Raw genomic sequence first — 20738 nt, 5'->3', positions numbered from 1 at the left:
CATGTCCTGTCTCACCAATCCCTCCCCGCAAGTCTTCTCAAAGAACCAATGGGAGAGAGAAAGCAAAACCAATCCCAATGAAATTTGTGAATTTACACATTAAAGAAATTAAAATCATAAGAGTGATCCAAGCTTGATGCTGGGGTGTGTTGGTACATCCCCAATACCTCTGTTTTTGGGGTAGTTGTCTGGGAGGAAAAAGAAAATGGAGGGAAATTTGAGGGCTGAGGTATGTGTTTTGGATGAGATAACAGTTTTTGCTGAATTTTAACTAAGGTTATGCCACCCTTTATCTATGAGAAGTCAAAAATTGATTCCCTTTTCTCCTCCTGCCCTGTCCCCAATTTTAATCCCTTTCCTGACATCAGATGGTTGGGTTTTCTAATGACCTGAATGTTTCTTTTCCCCTAATGCTGGGCCTGATCAGGCTTTTAGTGATGCCGCTATTAACAAGGAGATTTCTGAACTGAATGTGCACTGTGTGACTCCGGGATGCAGCTGGACTGGTCTCATGAAAAATTTTGAGGTGAGTATCTCTTCCAGGCTGGTTATCTTGGCATTCTGTCATTTTTGCCCCTCCTAAGTCTGGCAGAGCCTTTTCTAACAAGGAGGCAAATGGGCACTTTGAACTGGTTAACTGAGTGAAGGGTAACTCACAGCCTCCCCTGGCCATTCCCAAGACCAAGAGCTTTCACACACACACTTTCTCCTTCTCCTACAGAGAAGTTAGGAAAAAACATTTCTTTTCTAGTCTGTTTGCGAAAAAGGAAAAGATGAGAGTCGACTATCATACGTTTCCCATTAATCCAAAGAAACACTCTACATTTCTCCTCTCAGAGAGGAGGTGGTGCACTTTGCCGAGTATCAGTTTTAAGTACTCAGTGGCCAACTTTTCTAGCTTTTCATCTCGGGCCTGTGTGGAGATTTAACCTGATTCCATCAGTACTGGCCCTGGAGTGTTGTGTAAGATGTTTTCAAATTGTGAGGATGTGGCCGATGTGGTTCTCCAAAGCCATTACAGGCAACGAAGGGAGACGGCTTGCAGTTGTACTCCATCTCTACTCGGGTAGGTACTGCCCTTCCCATGGAGGTCTGGACATTGTTATCTTGGTGCCCAAGACCTGGGAACTTTGTATTCCTTATTGTCCTAGTACTAATATTCCTACTACTAATAATAATAATGGTATTTATTAAGCGCTAACTATGTGTCAAGCACTGTTCTAAGCGCTGGGACAAGATACAAGCTAATCAGGTTGGACACAGTTCCTGTCCCACATGAGGCTCACAGTCTTAATCTCCGTTTGGCAGATGAGGTAAATGAGGCACAGAGAAGTGAAATGGCTTGCCCAAGATCACAAAGCAGACAAGTGGAGGAGCAGGATTAGAACCCACGTTCTTTTGACTCCCTGCCCATGCTCTTTCCACTAGGCCATGCCGCTTCTCATTAAACTGGCTTGGGAGGAGGTGGTCTCCAGGGGCAGTTGTGTTTGAAAATCCTGGTCATTACGAAGGTCTGCCAGACTAACAGAGGTTGCCAGCTGAAATCAGAGGTGGCTGATCTGCAATGCTGGCAAAATCAACCTCTCTTTTTTTCCCTATTTTTTTATGGTATTTGTTAAGCATTTACTAGGTGCCTGGCACTGTACTAAGTGCTGGAGTAGATACAAGCTAATCAGGTTGGACAAAGTCCCTGTCCCATCTGGGGCTCAAAGTCTTAATCCCCATTTAACAGATGAGATAACTGAGGCTCATAGAAGTTAAGCGACTTGCCCAAGGTCCCACAGCAAATGGCAGAGCCAGGATTAGAACCAGTTCCTTTGACTTCCAGGCCTATGCTTTATGCACTAGACCACGCTGCTTTTCAAAACAAGGAGGGTGACACCATTTAGATGATTTAAGGCGATCTCTGAAAACTAGCCTCAATCAACATCTTAGCCCCACCAGTCCATTGCCAATGCAACCAGCACCATGAAATGTGTCAAGTCCAGCATCCCTATTCATACAAAGGGTAACCTGACCCTAAAGTAGATCTCTAACCATTATTCCTACCTGTCCAATGTCAGAACTCCTGTCCCTCTTCTACCTTCTGAGATCCTGGCAAGTGATAGCCCCATCCAGCCCTTTTAGCATCCCTAAAGTCCTCCCTTTGAACTCCTGGGGAGTAGGGAGTGATATAAAAGCACAGATTGAATGTGACTTGTTTTCATCCCCAGGACCACCAGGCAGAGTGTGACTGTGCCTTGATCCCCTGTCATGCTGGCTGTGGTCTCATGATCATGAGGAAGAAGCTGCCTGATCATTTGGAAAATGGATGTGCTAAGAGCCCAACGACATGTCTGAAATGTAAACAGACATTTTGCAGCATGGAGTACCAAGTAAGAAAGACTTTAGAAAACCTGTGGGAGGCCAGGGTAGTGACTACACAGAAAACTTGTCCATCCTCTCTGGACGGGGAGACTTACCTCAGTAAATGGGCCTGTTGACTCAGTCAAGGGCAAAATTTGGAACCATTTCTCCATGTGCTAGGAGTTTAAAGTTGGGACCCCCAAGTATCTGTGGGGCTACCGAAAAGTAGTCAGATCATCTTTATCCTCCTCAGTTTCTTTCTATTCATTTCTATCTGCCCCTGTCTATTTCTCTGTCTAGGTCTGCAAAGAACAGGGTATATTTTTGAGATAATTTTCCTATGGAAAAATCTCTCTTGTCCAGAGGTGAATTTCCTTAAAGACTAACAGGGCAGTTGCCTGGTGGAGGAAATTTGAATCAATCACTGGTATTTATTGAGCTCTTACTGTGTGCAGAGCACTGTACTAAGCATTTGAAATCACTGTTCTTCACAGACTTGGACTGCAGACACCCTGATCATGCTGCAATGCAAGATGTCTGTATAGGGAGACATAGATGATGGGTCCCAACAGTCCCTGCTCTCATTCTTCCCCACCTCTCCCATGTAATAATAGTAATTAATAAATATTTGTTAAGCACTGATTCTGTGCCAGGCACTGTATTAAGTGCTGGGGTGGCTACAAATAGATCCGGTTGGACACAGTCCCTGGCTTACATGGGGCTCACAGACTGAATCCCCATTTTACAGATGAGATAAGTGAGGTCCAGAAAAGTTAAGTGACTTATCCAAGGTCACACAGCTGACAAGTGGCAGAGCTGGGATTAGAACCCATGCTGTTGAGTAGCAGCGTGGCTCAGTGGAAAGAGCACGGGCTTTGGACTCAGAGGCCATGGGTTCGAATCCCGGCTCTGCCACTTGTCAGCCCCACGTGGGACAATCTGATTCCCATGTCTACCCCAGTGCTTAGAACAGTGCTCTGCACATAGTAAGCGCTTAACAAATACCAACATTATCATTATTATTATTATGTCCTCTGACTCCCAAGCCTGTGCTCTTGCTATTAGGCTATGCTGCTTTCTGTAGCCTCACTCAATTGTATGTGCCCTCTTATCCCATGGTTACTATGATGGTAACTAGGGCAGCACAGCATCTACTCTCCTAAGGACCTCAAATTTGTAGGTAAGATACAAACAAATGACCTGAATCCTCACAGGGCAGCTGGGATCAGCCCAGAATTTTCAAAAAGAGCACTGACCAGATTGATGAGACCTACCACAGGCTCCACCCAAGCCCTGCCCCCCTCAGAATGGCTGCCATATTAATATGTAGCAGTTGGGTTCTCTTTGCTCTTCACTTTGACTCCCTCCAAAGACACATCCTTCTTCAAAATATAACAGTATCAACAATATAACAATATAACAGAATGTGTTTGTTATATTGTACTCTCCCAAACACTTTATGCAGTGCTCTGCACACAGTAAGTGCTCAGTAAATACAATTGACTGAGTGACTGATTTCTGGCCTAAAGAGTCTTATGAAGGCAGAAGCTGGTTTAGGGTGAGGAGAGCAGCACGGAGTCTTCTGTTTTTGGTGCACAGCCATCAGTTAACTAATTCCCTGACTAATCAGGAGATCCACAAGAGAGCATCATTACATGACCAAAAAATGTTTGTCCCAAAATTTACAAGAAAATTTACCATTTGCTGTTCCCCTCCATGGTGTGAGTGAAAAGGGACATGAATTCAATTTTCAGTTCAATTCACTCGTATTTATTGAGCACTTACTGTGTGCAGAGTACTGTACTAAGTGCTTGGAAAGTACAATTCAGCAACAAATAAGAGTCAATCCGTACTCAACAACAGGCTCACAGTCTTGAAGTGGGGAGACAGACATCAAAATAAGTAAACAGGCATCAATAGCATCAATTTAAATAAATAGAATTTTAGGTTTATACACATCATTAATAAAATAAATAGAATAATAAACATTTACATATATATACAAGTGCTGTGGGGCATGGATGGGGGTAGAGCAAAGGGAGGGAGTCTGGACTATAGGGAGGGGAGGAGGAGCAGAGGAAAAGGGGAACTTAGTCTGGGTTGGCCTCCTGGAGGAGGTGAGCTCTCAATAGGGACACGGTTGAGCCATCACAAAACATGTAGGTTTGAAATTTGAGGCAGAGAGGAATAAGAATTTTGCACCATGGAGACCTCATCTCTGGGTATATGTGCAGGAGGATGTGTCTGTATGGGTTTGTATGGGTGTGAGTCTGTATGTGTCTATATGTTTATGGTGCATGTGTATAGATGGAAAGCTTTTTGAGGACCACTTCTTGCACTTCAATATATTTTCAAAATACCTAATGAAGCTCTCTGCCCATATAGGGCTAAATATATGCTATATTGATAGTAATGATCATCATGTGGGTACGTGTGTGTGTGTGTGTGTGTGTGTATACATTTGTCACAACTTAGGCAAGTAATCTTAGAGTCACTGTTGATTGTTCTTGAAATTCTTAGTCTTGATGTGTGGCTGCACAAAAAGGCCATTCACGTGTTGGAGATCCTCATGAAGGAAATAGAAGAGAAAACTGAAGATATAGATTTGATATCCCTACATCTGGCCCCACCATTAAGGAAGAGTTGAAGAAGGGACACCTTTTAGTTTACACTGGAAAGGCCAGGACTTCAGTGTGGAAGGACAATTACAAGAAATAGAGGCTAATTGCATTTTATAAAATCATGAAGGCTGCAAACAGGGTGAACATTAAATTGTACTCCAAATCTCACAAAGTGATGAGGGGACACTCTTGAGGTTGCAGGTGATGGGTACAAAACAAACAAAAAGAAACAATTTTACACACATCCAAAGGGAAAGCCTATGGAATTCCTTCATTTGGAGAAGGCAAAAGTATCATGAGGTTTAAGAGGGATTGGAAAAAGGTCATGGACAAGAGGGTTACAAGACAGAAAGACATGAGGTGGTACAAATTCCAAAATCAATCAATCAATCAATCAGTGGTTATTTATTGAGCACTAACTGTGTGCTGAGTACTATACTAAGTGCTTGAGAGAATACAAAATACAATGCACAAGATTTGATAGACACCATCTCTGCCCATTAGAACCAGTGTGGCCTAGTGAATAGAGCATGGGAGTCAGTAGGACCTGGGTTCTAATTCCAACTCCACCATTTGACTCCTGTGGGACCTTGGGCAAGTCACTTAACTTTTCTGTGCTTGAGTTACCTCATTTGAAAATGGGGATTAAGACTATGAGCCCCATGTTGGACATGGACTGTGTCCAATCTTATTTTCTTGTATCTACCCCAGCCCTTAGTATAGTGTCTGGCACATAGTAAGCGCCTAACAAAAACCATAAAAAATGGAGCTTACTAACTAGGATGAATATGAACGAAGGCAATTATATGGTTCTTCTTAGCCTCCTGTTGTCACTGAAAGAGAGAGAATACTGGACTGGATTGGACCATGGGTCTGATCTTGTTTTACTAGTATTTATGGACAGTGTGTGTAGGGTGGATGGGAGGGTCTCCTTTTGCTTACTCCTGCACCATTTTGAACTATTAGATCCTGGCTCCTAGTTTGTTTTCTCCAGTCCCTCTGGGTTAAGCCGCCCGAGGTCATTAATAGCTCACAACACCAATCATAGGAATCTCAGTCAGAGAGTTGTCCTTCTCCCTTGCATCCACACAATCATACCAGAGGTGGCTTCGCTCATCCTCATCTTGTTTTTATTGGGAAAGTTCATTCTTTATGGGTGCTGGACTCCAGCAAAAACTCCTCCACAGAAGGCCCAACCCAATCGTTAACTCCATCATCCCTGAAGCTCCTGTAACTGCAGGCAAGAGCTGCTTTAACGTTGACTTTTTTTTCCTCTCTGGTAATATAATAATAATAATAATAATGTTGGTATTTGTTAAGTGCTTACTATGTGCAGAGCACTGTTCTAAGTGCTGGGGTAGATACAGGGTAATCAGGTTGTCCCACGTGAGGCTCAAAGTTAATCCCCATTTTACAGATGAGGTAGCTGAGGCACAGAGAAGTTAAGTGACTTGCCCACAGTCACACATCTGACAAGTGGCAGAGCCTGGATTTGAACCCATGACCTCTGACTCCCAAGCCCAGTCTCTTGCAGTTGCAGAACAATAAAAGTGGGAACTCGAGCATGTTCCCTGTTTAGGACATTTTTGTTGCTGGTTATTGATTGATACACTGTGTTAGGGGTATGGTCAGGGCATTAACCTAGACTTGCAAATAAGTTACAAAATGCATAACAGCCTGCAAAAGGAAGTGCATGGAGAATGAAATTGGCTTTTTTTTTTTTACAGTAAGCCTGACCTAAGTACAGGTGGAAGAGTAGTCAGTAGCAGGATGAATACTCTACATGATCTTGTTAAACAAGTTTTTTCCTAAAGGACAATGTGTGTCTTGGGGAAGGGGAGAAGAGAGAGGAAACATTGGCCACCATGACCCTCACTTGGAATTAGCATAATCTCTAGGTTTCCCCTCTGTGGCAGGGACTGGCCTTTGCCAAGAGAACCTAATCTACTCCCCAAGCAACACTAAATATGATTCATTGATTGATGCTGGACGGGGGGCACATATGACATCAAGGGCATTTCAACAGACCCACACCGTAATTTCATTACCTGATAGCCACCCTATTTCCAAAAACCACCAATTTTGCATGATCCAATAGTGTTTCTCCCAGAGGGACCCCCAATTTCCCAGTTTACTCCAGAGCCATTTCATTCCCTTCCCAGGTGTGAATCAAACTTGCTATCATACTGGAATAGTAGGGCTTTCTGGGTCAGCAGAGTAATAAGGAATTTGGCTCCTTACTTTTAGGCAACTGCTGGGTCCCAAGTTGTTTCATGACCCAGAAGTCTGGTGGGTGTAAATTGTATTCAGCTCCTTCACCTCCATTTGAAATGTTTCTTGGTATTGATTCTTTAGTTCGAGTGGCCTGTCCTGGATCAGGCAGTTTTGAGTCCCATTGGCCTCAGATCACAGGCCTGGTGGGGCCGGGCTTAATGACTGAAGAGCTGTAAACTCTGGATGAAGATGAATCAGTTTGTTGAGACCTTTGGCTCAGTCATGGTACCCTGAGTTTCTTCATCACAAAGCTGTTTCTTCAATTGAAGGTCTCTTTAGGCCAGTTGCCTTTCATTTTTTCCTGTGAGAGTCTATGTCAGTGGCAGAGTAGCTCTCAAGGAGTGTGGCCTAGTGGATAGAATACAGATGTGGAAGTCAGAAGGACCTGGGTTCTGCTCCTCATTCTGCCACTTGTCTGCTGTGTGATCTTAGGCAAGTCCCTTAACTTCTCTGTGCTTCAGTTACATTTATCTGTAAAATGGGGACTAATACTGTGACCCTTGGGTGTGGAATAGGAACTGTGTCCAACCTTATTATCCTGGATCCACCCCAGTGCTCAGGACGGTGCCTGGCATATAGTAAACACTTAACAAATACCATTTAAAAAAACAAAAAACAAACCTTCAGAGAGAGCCTCATCTCTATTCTGTTTGCTGGATTTTTGAAAGGAGCATGCAGCTCCCTGAGATTCTTGTTTGAACCAGTTAAAGGCAGGGCCCAACCTCCCTTCTAGGAAACAGGGAAATAGAATACTAGCAGTGAAGACATTCATGTGCTGTCATGGATGGGACCATATGCTGGGAGAAGTATTGGGGCTTGACTGTCCCTGGAACTCTAGGGTCATATGGAGTCCAGAGCATTTCCCTGAAGGATGGGGTGCTGAGAGGTCCAAGGACTCAGGGTGGGCCAGACACTTCTCCCAAGATGATGGGGTAAGGACATAGCAGAAAATTTGTCCAGTTCTAGAGCCAGCAGCTTGAGACACTGCACCGCTCTGCAAAATAGGAGGCAAAAACCTGGGACTGGTTTGAATTGAAGGCCAGATAGTCTTTACATTACAGATCCAGACGTGCAGACATGGTATGAACCAATTAGAACAGGATGTTTCTCTCTCTCCCGGGTGCCGGGAAGGTCAGGAAATCTCATGTTCACACTAATGCATTTTGCATTAGCACATCACTTCAGGAAATTTAGGCTCTGGCTTTCCAAACATCAGCGAATCCCAACCCGCTGACATGGGGTGAGGAGAATTTGGGTAGGCTCCTATCCAGCCTCGCTCCAAACGGAACCAACTCCTTTGGGGAGAAAAATCCAGGGGTGAGGAGGCAATTCTGAACTGTGTCCTATACTCCCCTGTCAGGCTTTTCAGGGAGAGGGTGAAACAGATCTGCCAGCCATTCCTGAAAGAACCTAGGCCCGCCAAGGCAGTTTCCTGCTTGGATGCTTAATTTTACAGGTAGCACATCTGGAGCCATCTTCCCTTGATTTGTTCTCCAGATGTGAAGGGACTCATCTGCAGAAACTACCTGTTGGTTTAAGCAGAGGAATGACTGACCTCATGCTTTTGCTGAAAGGAAAAAAAAAACCACACACACACACAGACCATCTGCCATTCATCGGCCCCTGATTTTCACAGATGTTTTCTGCTTCTAAGTTCAGAACGCCATGTCCCTGTAAAGAAAAGCTTACCCCTAGGGAATTCTCCAGTAGAAGAGGAAAGGATGGCTTTAGAACTGCCTGTCTTCTGAACCATTAAGTTGGGCTGGAATCTATGTTCTTAACAAATTTAGATAATTATCCCCGAACTAATGGTTCTTTATTTTGCTTTTGAAGGGTAATAGACAGTGTTGCTCTGTATTTGTTAAAATGTAAAATCTTAACATATTGGCCCCTCCCCTCCACACCTCCACCCCCCCACCCCCACCCCAGTACCCCATGTCTCCCTGTAAATCAAGGCTGGAGGCTCATTATGCTTTAAAATGGGGGTGGGGGGTGGGGAGAGACACATTTTGCCTTCAAAAGAATAAGTTTCTGTGGCAGGAGGGGAAGGGGGGTAGGTTGGGAGAAGGTCTTGACCTCTGTGTTCAGCAACTTTTTATCATTTAGGCTTCTTTGGCGATGACGAGAGGTAAAGGAATCCTGGCCCAGGAATAGAGGGTGAGAGCACTGGGCACTCCGCCCCTCTCCTGCTCTCCCCTGACTCACCTCCCCCCATCACCAATCTGCTGCTGCTCCACCAGAGAACATTCAACTGGGAGAGACTTTCAAAATAAAAAATCTCTAAGACTGTTGGCATTTTTATCAGCCCCACCCACCTCCCAAATCCTTCCTTGCTTATGGCAGCCAGCCAGCCAGCCCTCTTATATTTGCCCTCCATCTCATTAGGCTAATTTTGCCAACAGAAACACGTGTGCCAAAGCAGCTCATGTAAGGACCCTATGGAAACCAGTACAGAAACAGGCCCCGAAGACAAGGTAGGTGAAGCTGGCATGGAACCACCCATTTCTTGCCCCTTTTTATCAGGCTGGGTCTTTCCTTGGGAACTTCACCATCATGTGGAGACTAGTCCTCTGTTGATCCTGCATGTGTTTGTTTGGTCTCTAGTATGGGGAAGGGCAAGCATCAGGCTTCTGGCCACAGTGGGGTATTGGGGTGGGAACTGCATTTCTGGGGGCTTGGCATCCCTTACCGCTTGGAGTAGCCACTCTGAAGAGGTGCCCCACAGACTCAGACCTTCTTCCCCTGCCTCCCACTCCTTACTGTACCTCACAGGCCACAGGGAGTCAGGGGCTGACCATCAGGGGCCACTGCCCCTGGGGTGCCTTGGATTTGAACGTTGTCATGGCCACCCTTCCCTTTAGAAGTCGATGTCTCGCTTGTCTGCCTTACCCGGATCCCTTCATTAAATGCCTGGCAGCCAGGCTTATCTGCTCAGGGGACTCTGGGGTAATGAGCCACGGAATTGGTGTTGAACAATGCTTGCTGGGATCCTGAAAAGGTGGTTTGCCTACTACAGAGTTAGAGACCTGAAAGTGTTAATTCAGCTTTCAGAGGAGCCTCAGTTACATCCCTCCACGCAAGGGCTGAGACCTAATCTCCCAGGTCTCAGGTCTCCCACACTCCTGGGGTGTTCTCGGGGAGACCCTTCCACGTCTCTCTGAGCCACATTAACCCAAGCACAGTGGAGACCTGGTAGCTTCAGAGACTTCCTGGTCAGGAAAATCTCGTGGGTCCATATGAGCCAAACAGCCCCTGGAAGCTCCTTCTACTGTAAGTTCTAAAGGGATCCAACCTAGATAAGAGAGCGGTGCTGCAGAAGTAGAAGAACTTCAGCTCAAATACTCCCCCTTCCCACCCTCACTCTCCCGGTCTGATCCTCCAGGGTAGGGGGGAATCAATCTGTCCCATCTCTAAGGGGCCAGAATCCTTAATCCGGCCCTGTACATGTCTCTCTTCAGCACCCAGAGTTTTATGAAGTACAACCCAAAGCAGCTCGAGCAGGATGTGCCCATTTCAGGTGCCTAAATTGTTAAACAAATGGAACTGCCCATTTTCACCAGTCAAACAGCCCTACCGATCCCAGGAACTACTAGTGCAGAGATTGCCCTGGAGCCAGTAGGGATGTTGGATCTTCAGCTTCTCAACCTGACCTGGCAGGCAGGCCTGTTTCCATAGGAAAATGTAACCTAAGTAGCATTTAATCCCTTCTGGATCGCTTTAGTATGTAGGGTTTTTAAAATGCCAGCAGCAGAGCCCCAGTTTTGATCCATGAGGTGGGCCCTTGGTATGTAGGGAGAAAGATAACAAATGACGTGGATCTGCTTTGAACAGCCTGGCTCCACAGCATCCAGGATCCAGGACGGGTGTCCCTTCTCGGTGATCGGCTGCTCCTTTATGGTAAGTTTCACCCCGGCCCACTGTCCAACAGGAAAGCTACATTGCTTTCAACAGAAAGGAAGACCAGATGAGTGGTAGATTATAAACTAGATTGTAAACGCCTTGAGGGCAGGGATTATATCTACTAACTCAACTGTGCTCTCCAGAGTACTTAGTACAGTGCTCTGTCTATAGTAAGAGATCAATAAATAGTATTACTGATTGAGTGGTAGGAGTGAAAGGGGAATCAAGAGGCTGAGATTTGGAAATTCTAGGATTTGGTAAATTTGGAACAGTAGGGTTAGAGAGGAAGAAAGAAGTGCAGGAGCAGGAAGGACTACCTTATTTAAGTTCAAGATAAAGGAAGCGAATTTGGACATTCATTCATTCAATAGTATAAATACTATGTGCAGAGCACTGTACTAAGCACTTGGAATGTACAAATCGGCAACAGATAGGGACAGTCCCTGTCCATTGACGGGCTTACAGTTTAATCGGGGGAGACAGACAGACAAATACAATAGAATCAAGGGGATGAACATCTCATTAAAACAATAGCAATAAATAGAATTAAGGTGATGTACATCTCATTAACAAAATAAATAGGGTAATGAAAATATATACAATTGAGCGAACGTGCACAGCACTGAGGGGAGGGGAAGGGAGAGGGGGAGGAGCAGAGGGAAAGGGGGGGAAAAGAGGGCTTAACTGAGGGGAGGTGAAGGGGGGATAAAGGGGGAGCAGAGGGAGCAGAGGGAAAAGGGGAAACTTATGGTAAGATTACCCTTATGGACAGAGAAGAAAAATGATTTTAGGGGACCCTGATGACCCCCGAGTCCCTCTTGGATTCAGAAAGAAAAAAAACCTTCCTCCCTAGATCTAGATTAGGTCATAGCATTGGACAGAGGGAAATCATTATTCTCTTCAATCACTTAATCACCGTGCCCCCTCCTACCCCACTTCATTACTCTCCTACTTCAACCCAGCCCTTACACTTGACTCCTATAATGCCAACCTTCTCACTATACCGCTATCTCATGACCTTTTGCCCATGCCCACACTGGCCTGGAATGCCCTCCCTCTTTATGTCTAACGTTCAATTGCTCCCCCCGTTCAAAGCCATATTGAAGGCATATCTCCTCCAGGAGGCCTTCTCTGACTAAGCTCTGTTTTCCTTTTCTTCCACTCCCTGACTTGCTCTCTTTATTCATCTCATTCATTCATTCAATGGTATTTATTGAGCACTTACTGTGTGCCGAGCACTGTACTCCCAGCCCCACAGCACTTATATACCTACCTATAATTTATTTATTTATATTAATGTCTGTCTCCCCCTCTAGATTGTACACTTGTTGTGGTCAGGGAATACGTCTGTTATATTGTTACATTGTATTCTCCCAAGCACCTAGTACAGTGCTCTGCACACAGTAAGTGCTCAATAAATACGACTGATTGATTGATGCTGACCTTCCTGCTGACCAACTCTTCTTCCTCAGCACGGCAGCAGGGAGAAGGTGAAGGAACACGAGACATCTTCCATGGACATGCATCTGGGGCTGCTGCTGCAGGCTGTCAGCCAAACAAAGGCCAACCAAGGAGGAAAGTTCCAGGCCTCCCCACATCTCCCTGCCTCTGAGCGGAAGGTGAAGCACGTGGAGAGAAGCTTGTCGGACCTACAGATCCAGGGGGCCGTGGAAGTCAACGGGGATCTGGAGGTAGACTGTTTCCACATGATTTCGTCTGACTGCGAGGAAGAGTTGGCCCTGCAGAGGTTCATGCGGGAGAAGCTGATCTCTGATCTGGAGGAGAAGCTGCATGTATTTGAGAACATCGTCGCCGTCCTCAACAAGGAGGTGGAGTCGTCTAACATGGCCATCGCGGCCTCCATCCACCAGAGCAACCTGGATCGGGACATGATCTTAAGACTAGAACAGAGGGTAAGATTCCATACCTGTGGCCAAGTGGCTACTCTGTCCTTGGATGCCCCATTAGAGCCGGTGGCCATATTTCACATTTCCCATTTCCACCTCAGCCCTGTCAGCCAGCCTCATATTGAAAACATCCCTGCCAATCTAAGGAAAGCATGAGTCTGGCTGGTCCTCCATCCTGCCCTCCATCAGTCCCCGAGGGAGTCAAAGGCTGAAATAACAGTGATCTCTCCCAAGGTGTTGGACTTGCACCAGACCCTGGCCCAGAAAGACCTCGCCCTGGCCAGGCTGAAGCAGAGCCTGCAGTTCTCCGAGCTGGCTTCATACGACGGCATCTACTTATGGAAAATCACTGACTTCTCCAGGAAGTGTCATGAATCTCTATGCGGCCGGACGACCAGTTTGTTCTCCCCAGGTAACTCTAAGCCAGTTCTCACTCTTTGGACCAGTGCAAGGAGCTACTATCCATAGGGAAGCAGCATGGCCTAGTGGACAGAGCACAGGACTGAGAGTCGAAAGGACCTGGGTTGTAATCCCGGCTCTGCCACTTGTCTGCTGTGTGACCTTGGCCAAGTCACTTAACTTTTCTATGCCTCTGTCATCTGTAAAATGGGGATTAAGACTATAAGCCCTATGTGGATCATGGACTGCATCCAAATTGATTAGGTTGAATGTACCCCAGCACTTAGTATCTGGCACATAGTAAGTGCTTAACAAATACTATAAATATAATGATATTAAAAATAATCAGGGCTGCCACCCTCAGTCCACGATGCCTAGGAAATGTGGTGAATGTTTCTGACAACTCTGATTTCCCATCCTAGGATTCTGTGGGGATTGGGAATTGTCTCTGTAGCATGGAACGTGGCTTCAGACCAGAGAGGATGTCAGCCTCTAGGGAGGAGTCTCTTCCAGATTCTTTGAGGTGTCTGGCCTTTCCTGGAGAAAAACCTGGCTGTACCTATAGCTTGGCCCACTGTACAGCCATGGGGAGACTTTTCTTCACTGAAAATTTGGATGCAAATGGGAGTGAAGGGGCATTATAGAGCCAGGAGCAAGATGACGGAATTTTCCTGGTAATGTACTCCCTGACTCTGTCCATTCTACACTGGTCAGGGTCTTACAAGGGCCAAGACCCAGGAACAAGGAAAACATGTTGTGGCCAATACAGTGCCAGAGTATGGGGATGAAGGGAGTAGGAGGGCATAAAGGGAAGGGCACATAAGAAGTAGCACCCTGGGTTAGACTCCAGGCCCATCCAGCTCAGTATCTGGTCTCTGACAGAACATTTGGAGGAACAGCGTGTTGGTTACTCTTCTGGTCATTCACCCTCATCAATCTATCAATCAGTCATATTTTCTGAGCACTTACTGGGTACAGAGAACTGTACTAAGTGCTAGAGAGAGTTCAGTATAATATAGGAAGGGACCATCTAACTGTCATAGCTCCTTCTAGATACCTACCGTTTGGGAATTTAACCCATCCCTTCCTGAACATTTTTCTCCCCCAAGCAGAAGCCGGCAGAGAGCCTTCCTTCACAGGCCTACTTCAGCCCACTCTCCTTGACAGGAGGGAGGGGAAGGAAAAGTTGGACTTTTTATTTACTGAAATATAGAAAGGATTATTGAATTGCACCATATGGCTCTCACTCATCAAGGTGTATGCCAGTGGCGCAGGTGAAGAGTAATACTGTTGCGCAAATTCAACTCTAGTAACAATGTAGCTGATTATTTGTGGGAAGGTAAATTTTGAAACTAAAGGCAAAGCTTAATATAGGGTAGTTAGAAAGTTACTGCACAACTTAAAATTGAATACTTTTTGACATAACTTCGATAAAACGGTTCTTTAAATACCCCTTAAAATGGAATTCATCACATTTTACCACAATATAGATTTATTTCTTCTCATTTTTATTCTCAACTTCACTTCATTTAACCATTACATGTGATTAACCACCTCTCCCATTGCCATTTTCACCAGTCAATTAAAAATATGACATTTAAATTGGACAGCTTAAAAATGACCCCAGTAATACCATAAGATCTTGGTGATTGATACTTTTAAGAAAAATTTAAAATGGTCATCCTAGCAATATATAAAATTATTAAAGTTTAAAGGGAAGCAGGACTTTATGAACCCCCTCTAAGTGGTGTAGCCTAATGGATAGAACACAAACTTGGGAATTAGAAGGATCTGGGTTCTAATCCTGCCCCTGCCACTTGTCTGCTGCGTGACTTTGGGGAAGGTACTTCACTTCTCTGTGCCTCTGTTCCCTTATCTGTAAAATGGGGATGAATACTGTGAGCCCAGTGTGGAACAGGAACTGTGTCCAATCTGATTACCTTGTTGTATCAACCCAAGTGCTTAATATGCTGCCTGGCACATAGTAAACACTTAACAAATACCACTATTACTATTATTATTATTATCTATATCTAAAATGCAAATAACCCAGTTCTGCTACAACACATATTTACATTACAACATTTGGCCATAACCCGATGGAAGAATTAAGAAATGTTATTTTCATGGCCCAAGTCGGTTCTGGTTATAACACAATCTGCAAATTGGTGCAAGTAAAAATCAATTTAATAAGAAACGACTGTGCCCATTTTTGTGGATTCAGTCAAGATGTGATGTTACCGTTACCAGCTTCTTGCCTCAGCCTTACCACACTGTCACATATAATACTTTGTGTTTCTTTATATTTTGGCAACTTTATTGTATTTACTACAGTAAAATAGCAGTGAATGGCAAGGGTGTATAAGCATTCTCCCTCTCTAGACTGTAAGCTCCTTGTGATCAGGGAATGTGTCTACCAACTCTGTTCTACTGTTGTACTGAGAAGCAGCATGGCCTAGTGGAAAGAGCATGAGTCTGGGAGTTAGAGGACCTGGCTTCTAATCCCAGCTCCTCCAGTTAACTACTGTGTGACCTTGGGCAGGTCACTTAACTTCTCTGTGCCTCAGTTTCCTCATCTGTAAAATGGGGATTTAATACCTGTACTCCCTGCTACTTAGACTATGAGCCCCATATGGGCAGGGACTGTCCAACCTTGAATCTACCCCAGCACTAAAGATGAGTCCTTGGCACACAATACGTGCTTAACGAATACCACCGTTACTATTATATTGTATTCTTCCAAGCTGTTACTACAATACTCTGCACACAGTAAGTGCTTGATAAATATCATTGATTGGTTCTGCTGGTGGTGAACATAAATCGTTCATTAATAATAGAGGAATCTGTATTACAAAATGCCGATTGTGGTATATTCAAACCACTTACCCCTTAACTCATTCATTCTTATTCAATTAATGTTCTTAGAACATGATATTCCTAAAACACCAGGTTCTTCACAAAAACAACCCTCGTATTAGTTGATGTACATATATTCCAAATCATATTCCAATAAAACATAAAAAATGAAAGATGGATACAACTTTGCCAACCTCATTCTTTCTTTTTCATTTGAGTCCTACAAGAGAAGGTAGAAACACCTAGTGTCCCTCAGTTTCTGCATTTCAAAAATCCGGGAGGACAATATTAAACCGATCGTCGATTACCTCCTGGTGCTTCTGCTCACTTTGCAGAGAGCAGTCTGGTTCGCCAGCTAAAGTTGCTAGTTAGAGTGACATCTACTGGAGTGAGGAAATTGTAGCCATGGTTCAGCCAGTGGCTGGGCAGTGATTTCTGGGGAGAAAGAAGAAAGATCTGCTTTTGTGGTTGACTCGTTAGGTGAGCCTGCGGGCCCGGGGGCACCGTGAGACACTCCTCCCTCCCCCTGCAGGGAACTTTTACCTGATGGGATTTTGCCTCTACCTGGTGGAACTTTTACCTAATGGGCTTCCTGTGGAGATGGAAGTGATGGTAGTCGGAGTTAGGATTACTGGAGGTCATGTGCCTTTCAGGATTGAGAGGAGGGGGGAGAAGAAGGAAAGTGGGGAGCATTTTGCCAAGTTTTATTTCAGGAGAGGGTTATCCAACAGATGGACCAGTACTCATCATGACGTTTTTTTTCAGTCTTCTATACTGCAAGGTATGGCTACAAGGTATGCCTGAGGGTCTATCTGAATGGAGATGGCACAGGCAAGGGGACACACATCTCACTGTTCTTTGTGATCATGAAAGGGGAGTACGATTCCCTGCTGCAGTGGCCGTTTCGCAATAAGGTAGGTGGCCTTACCCCCTTCACCCGCTCTTGGCAGAGTGGAAGGCCTGAGGTCTGGGGCTTTTCCCCATCTCGTAGCGGACCCTGGCATCTCATTTGGGAAGACCTTTCGGGGCTGTAGGTGGGTACCTGCCTCTCTCCAGGGGCCAGTGCAAAACCTCATAGGGCATTTGATTTTCTCTCCTGCTCCCCAGGTGACGTTCATGCTGCTCGACCAAAACAACAGGGAGCATGTGATCGACGCTTTCCGCCCGGACCTGAACTCGGCCTCGTTTCAGAAGCCACAGGGCGAAATGAACGTGGCCAGTGGCTGCCCCATGTTCTTCCCGCTGAATAAGCTGCAGTCGCCCAAGCATGCCTACGTGAAAGATGATACCCTCTTCCTCAAGTGTATTATTGAAACCAACTCATAGGCCCCAGAGCCTGGGCTCTGATGAGCACGGAAGGCGGGTCAGAGCAGAGCAGTGTTCCTGGCCTCATTCTCCTCTCAAACCTTTGGCGAAGTAGTTTCATGCCCTAGATGCTGGCCAGCTGCCTCCGGACTCAGAGTCTGGTTGGGAATTTTGTGGTGTCTCTGTTGCTCTGCAAATTGTGGCCTCAAAATCTACTTTTTATTTATCTTGGTTGTCAGGCAAATTGCACCGAACTTCTCTTCCAGTTAGCCAACCAGGTGATGTATTGGTTCTGAGAAGCCGGCAGGACAACCCTGTCTTTTTCAGCCAGCTCCCCCAATTCCCTGCATGATGTTCCCTTTGGCACCCAACTTACTCTCTCTTCACCACTGGCATCTTTTCTTTATCTTCACAGTAACTCCCAACCCTTGGTGACAACTTTGCCTGTATTCTGACCTTTTTCCTGTCTCCTTCCAATCTACCATCCTTATCCTGACTCCTCACCTATCCTTCCCCTATGGCCAGGCCAGAGAACTCTCAGGAATCCCCAGTCCTCTCTCATTCAGAAACATGACTCAATTGCACCTTCTGATTTGATGATATTTCAGACATGTATAGCTGTGACCTTATTTTAGACAAAGGGAAAGAGGTACTAGAGTATCCCACTATCTCATTCATTCATATTTATTGTATGAATCGTATTTATTGAGCACTTACTGTGTGCAGAGCACTGTACTAAGCACTTGGAATGTACAATTCGGCAACAGATAGAGACAATCTCCTGCATTTCCAACTTTCCTCCTTTTCATGAAAAATCTCTGGAGTACTGCGCTCTGGTACTTTCTTCCACTCACACTGAGAATCCAGAGATGCCCATCATCAGCAGATTCAATTTGCCTGTCACCGTTTCTTCCATACCCTTCAAAAGAGTGTGCCATATGCAATCCTTATGCAGTTATTTAGGGCCAGGTCCAGTAGACTATCCCATGTTATTTATTTAACTTTTCTATTTTGTTCATTGTCGGTGTCCGAGTCACTGGGGAAAAAAAACATTTTTTTTATATGAGTAAAGAATTATTTTCTCAAACTGGTGAATTGGGGAATTTTTTTTATACATCATCTTCTTCTAGAATACAAGAGGACAGGTTAAGACTTTGGGGAAGTAAATTGAATTGGAGGATTTTGTAGACGAAGGGAGTCTCCATGTATGTGAGTTTGGAAAGGTTCAAAAAATAATCTTTAGTCTGGCAAAAATGTGTTGTCTCCTTTCCCCCAAATCTGCACTCTTTAGGGTCTCAAAAAAGATGCAGGGAATATGAGAAGCCCAAATAACCACTGGGCAGGGTGATAGGACATATTTTCAGTTTTCATTAAAATTCTTATTTGCCCCAAACTTGGGTTTTATTTAAGGCCTGGGCTGGAGATACTCTGCATGGCTGCCCCTATGGAGCAAACACCAGGAAAAGACCCACCATCCCCTCACTCGTTCATTTTACATCATCCTCACTCCTAGGTATGCCAACTCCAATAGTCCCCCATTTGCTGTTGGGGGACAACCTGCCCCAGTGAACTTTACATGGTTTTCCACTAATTGAGTTGAGTTTGATGTTGGATTTGAGGGAATGCAAGGAAATGGATTCTGGTTTAATTTTCATAGCTACAGAATAGGCCAGGTATCAGTGAAATTTACTGAGCGCTTACTGTGTGTGGAGTAAAAGTGGGGCTTCAGAAGAAACAATTTTCTTCCTTTTGTGGAGGAAAAAAAATTGGATCAAACAAAGGCAAAGAAAAGCCGCAACCAATGTGGGAAAAAGAACTTCCAAAAAATGAAGGAAAAATAACAACTCTGGGAAGGAAATTATTTTTCAGAGTAACCTGAGCCATCAGAAGAAAACATTTTGGAGCGCTAACAATAGCTCTCCATCATTCTGGGTTGGGCCAGGTGCATGCTTATCCTAGACAGGTCTGCATGACCACACACAGTCCTCCTAGGTTTGGCCATCCATGAATTGAGGGACCTTTTTTAATGGTATTTTTTTGTTTGTTTTATGGTATTGGTTAAGCGCTTTCTATGTGGCCAGCACTGTTCTAAGTACAGGGTGCTTACATTCTCTTGATGCCATTACTCAACCTTGTTCAGTGCCTGGAGTGGCTCATCACCATCATCATCATCAATGGCATTTACTGAGTGCTTACTGGGTGCAAAGCATTATACTAAGCATTTGGGGGAGTGGTAGATCAATCAGTCAATCATTTATAGAGCGCTTTCTTTGTGCAGAGCATTCACTCAATTGTATTTATTGAGCGCTTACTGTGTGCAGACACTATACTAAGCTCTTGGAAAGTGCAATTCGGCAACAGAGACAATCCTTACCCAACATTCACTCAATCGTATTTATTGAGCAATTACTGTGTGCACAGCACTGTACTAAATGCTTGGAAAGTACCATTCGGCAACAAATATAGACAATCCCTACCCAACAATGGGTTCACACTGTACTAAGCGCTTGGAAGAGTACAATACAACAGATTTGGTAGGCATGCTCCCTGTCCACAATAAGCTTACAGTCTAGGGGGGTGATCCTCTCATGTAACACTATCAGAAGCTGTTACTTGGGCTCCTGGCTTAAGTAAAAAGTTTCACATAAGATTCTGCAGCTTATGCCATTTCCTCCCTCCCCCATTCCTCCCACTGAAACGAACTGGTTGCTCGTGAACTGGGGCAAGGAGAATCTTCTGTTAATTGCTCTATATAATGAATGTGTGTAACAGAGAAGGTTAGAGCCAATAGATGATAGGCTTTCCTAACTAGAAGGCAGAGATGGAAGAATCATGGTAGATAATACCTTCCACTCTCAACTCAGCAAGGGTCATAGTTTCAGGAAGATTTCAGGGTCTGAAAATGAACCCAAAATGATGTCTTTTCAAACAGAGAGAAAAGCATCCCTAAGCACTATAGAGAAGCACTAAAGCTAGATCTGACAGTGAGCATGCATCCCCCCCATCGCTCTACCCCTTTATCATTTTCAAACATTCAGTTAAAATGAAAAGAAGCATGGATACTCTTCCAAGAAAAAATATATGCTTGACTCACACTCACCAGAATCATTTTTAAATTATTTGACCAGAA

The 20738-nt window shown here is 44.7% G+C and overlaps 1 protein-coding gene across 2 annotated transcripts in view; it reads left to right on the top strand.

Annotated features, from left to right (window-relative positions):
• Positions 1–18695, top strand: part of TRAF1 (TNF receptor associated factor 1) — a 45082-nt gene extending 26387 nt beyond the window's left edge. For both annotated transcript variants that reach the window (XM_029063093.2, XM_029063094.2), the window contains 8 exons: positions 428–526; positions 2214–2375; positions 9644–9715; positions 11073–11138; positions 12614–13054; positions 13283–13460; positions 17069–17217; positions 17411–18695. In XM_029063093.2, coding sequence (XP_028918926.1) covers positions 428–526; positions 2214–2375; positions 9644–9715; positions 11073–11138; positions 12614–13054; positions 13283–13460; positions 17069–17217; positions 17411–17629 — 1386 coding nt within the window. In that variant the 3' untranslated portion in view covers positions 17630–18695. The remainder of the gene's footprint in view (positions 1–427; positions 527–2213; positions 2376–9643; positions 9716–11072; positions 11139–12613; positions 13055–13282; positions 13461–17068; positions 17218–17410) is intronic.
• The last annotated feature ends 2043 nt before the right edge of the window (positions 18696–20738 follow it).

Source organism: Ornithorhynchus anatinus, chromosome 4 (genome assembly GCF_004115215.2).
Source record: "Ornithorhynchus anatinus isolate Pmale09 chromosome 4, mOrnAna1.pri.v4, whole genome shotgun sequence".
NCBI lineage: Eukaryota > Metazoa > Chordata > Mammalia > Monotremata > Ornithorhynchidae > Ornithorhynchus > Ornithorhynchus anatinus.
This window is presented reverse-complemented; position numbering and strand designations above follow the sequence as displayed.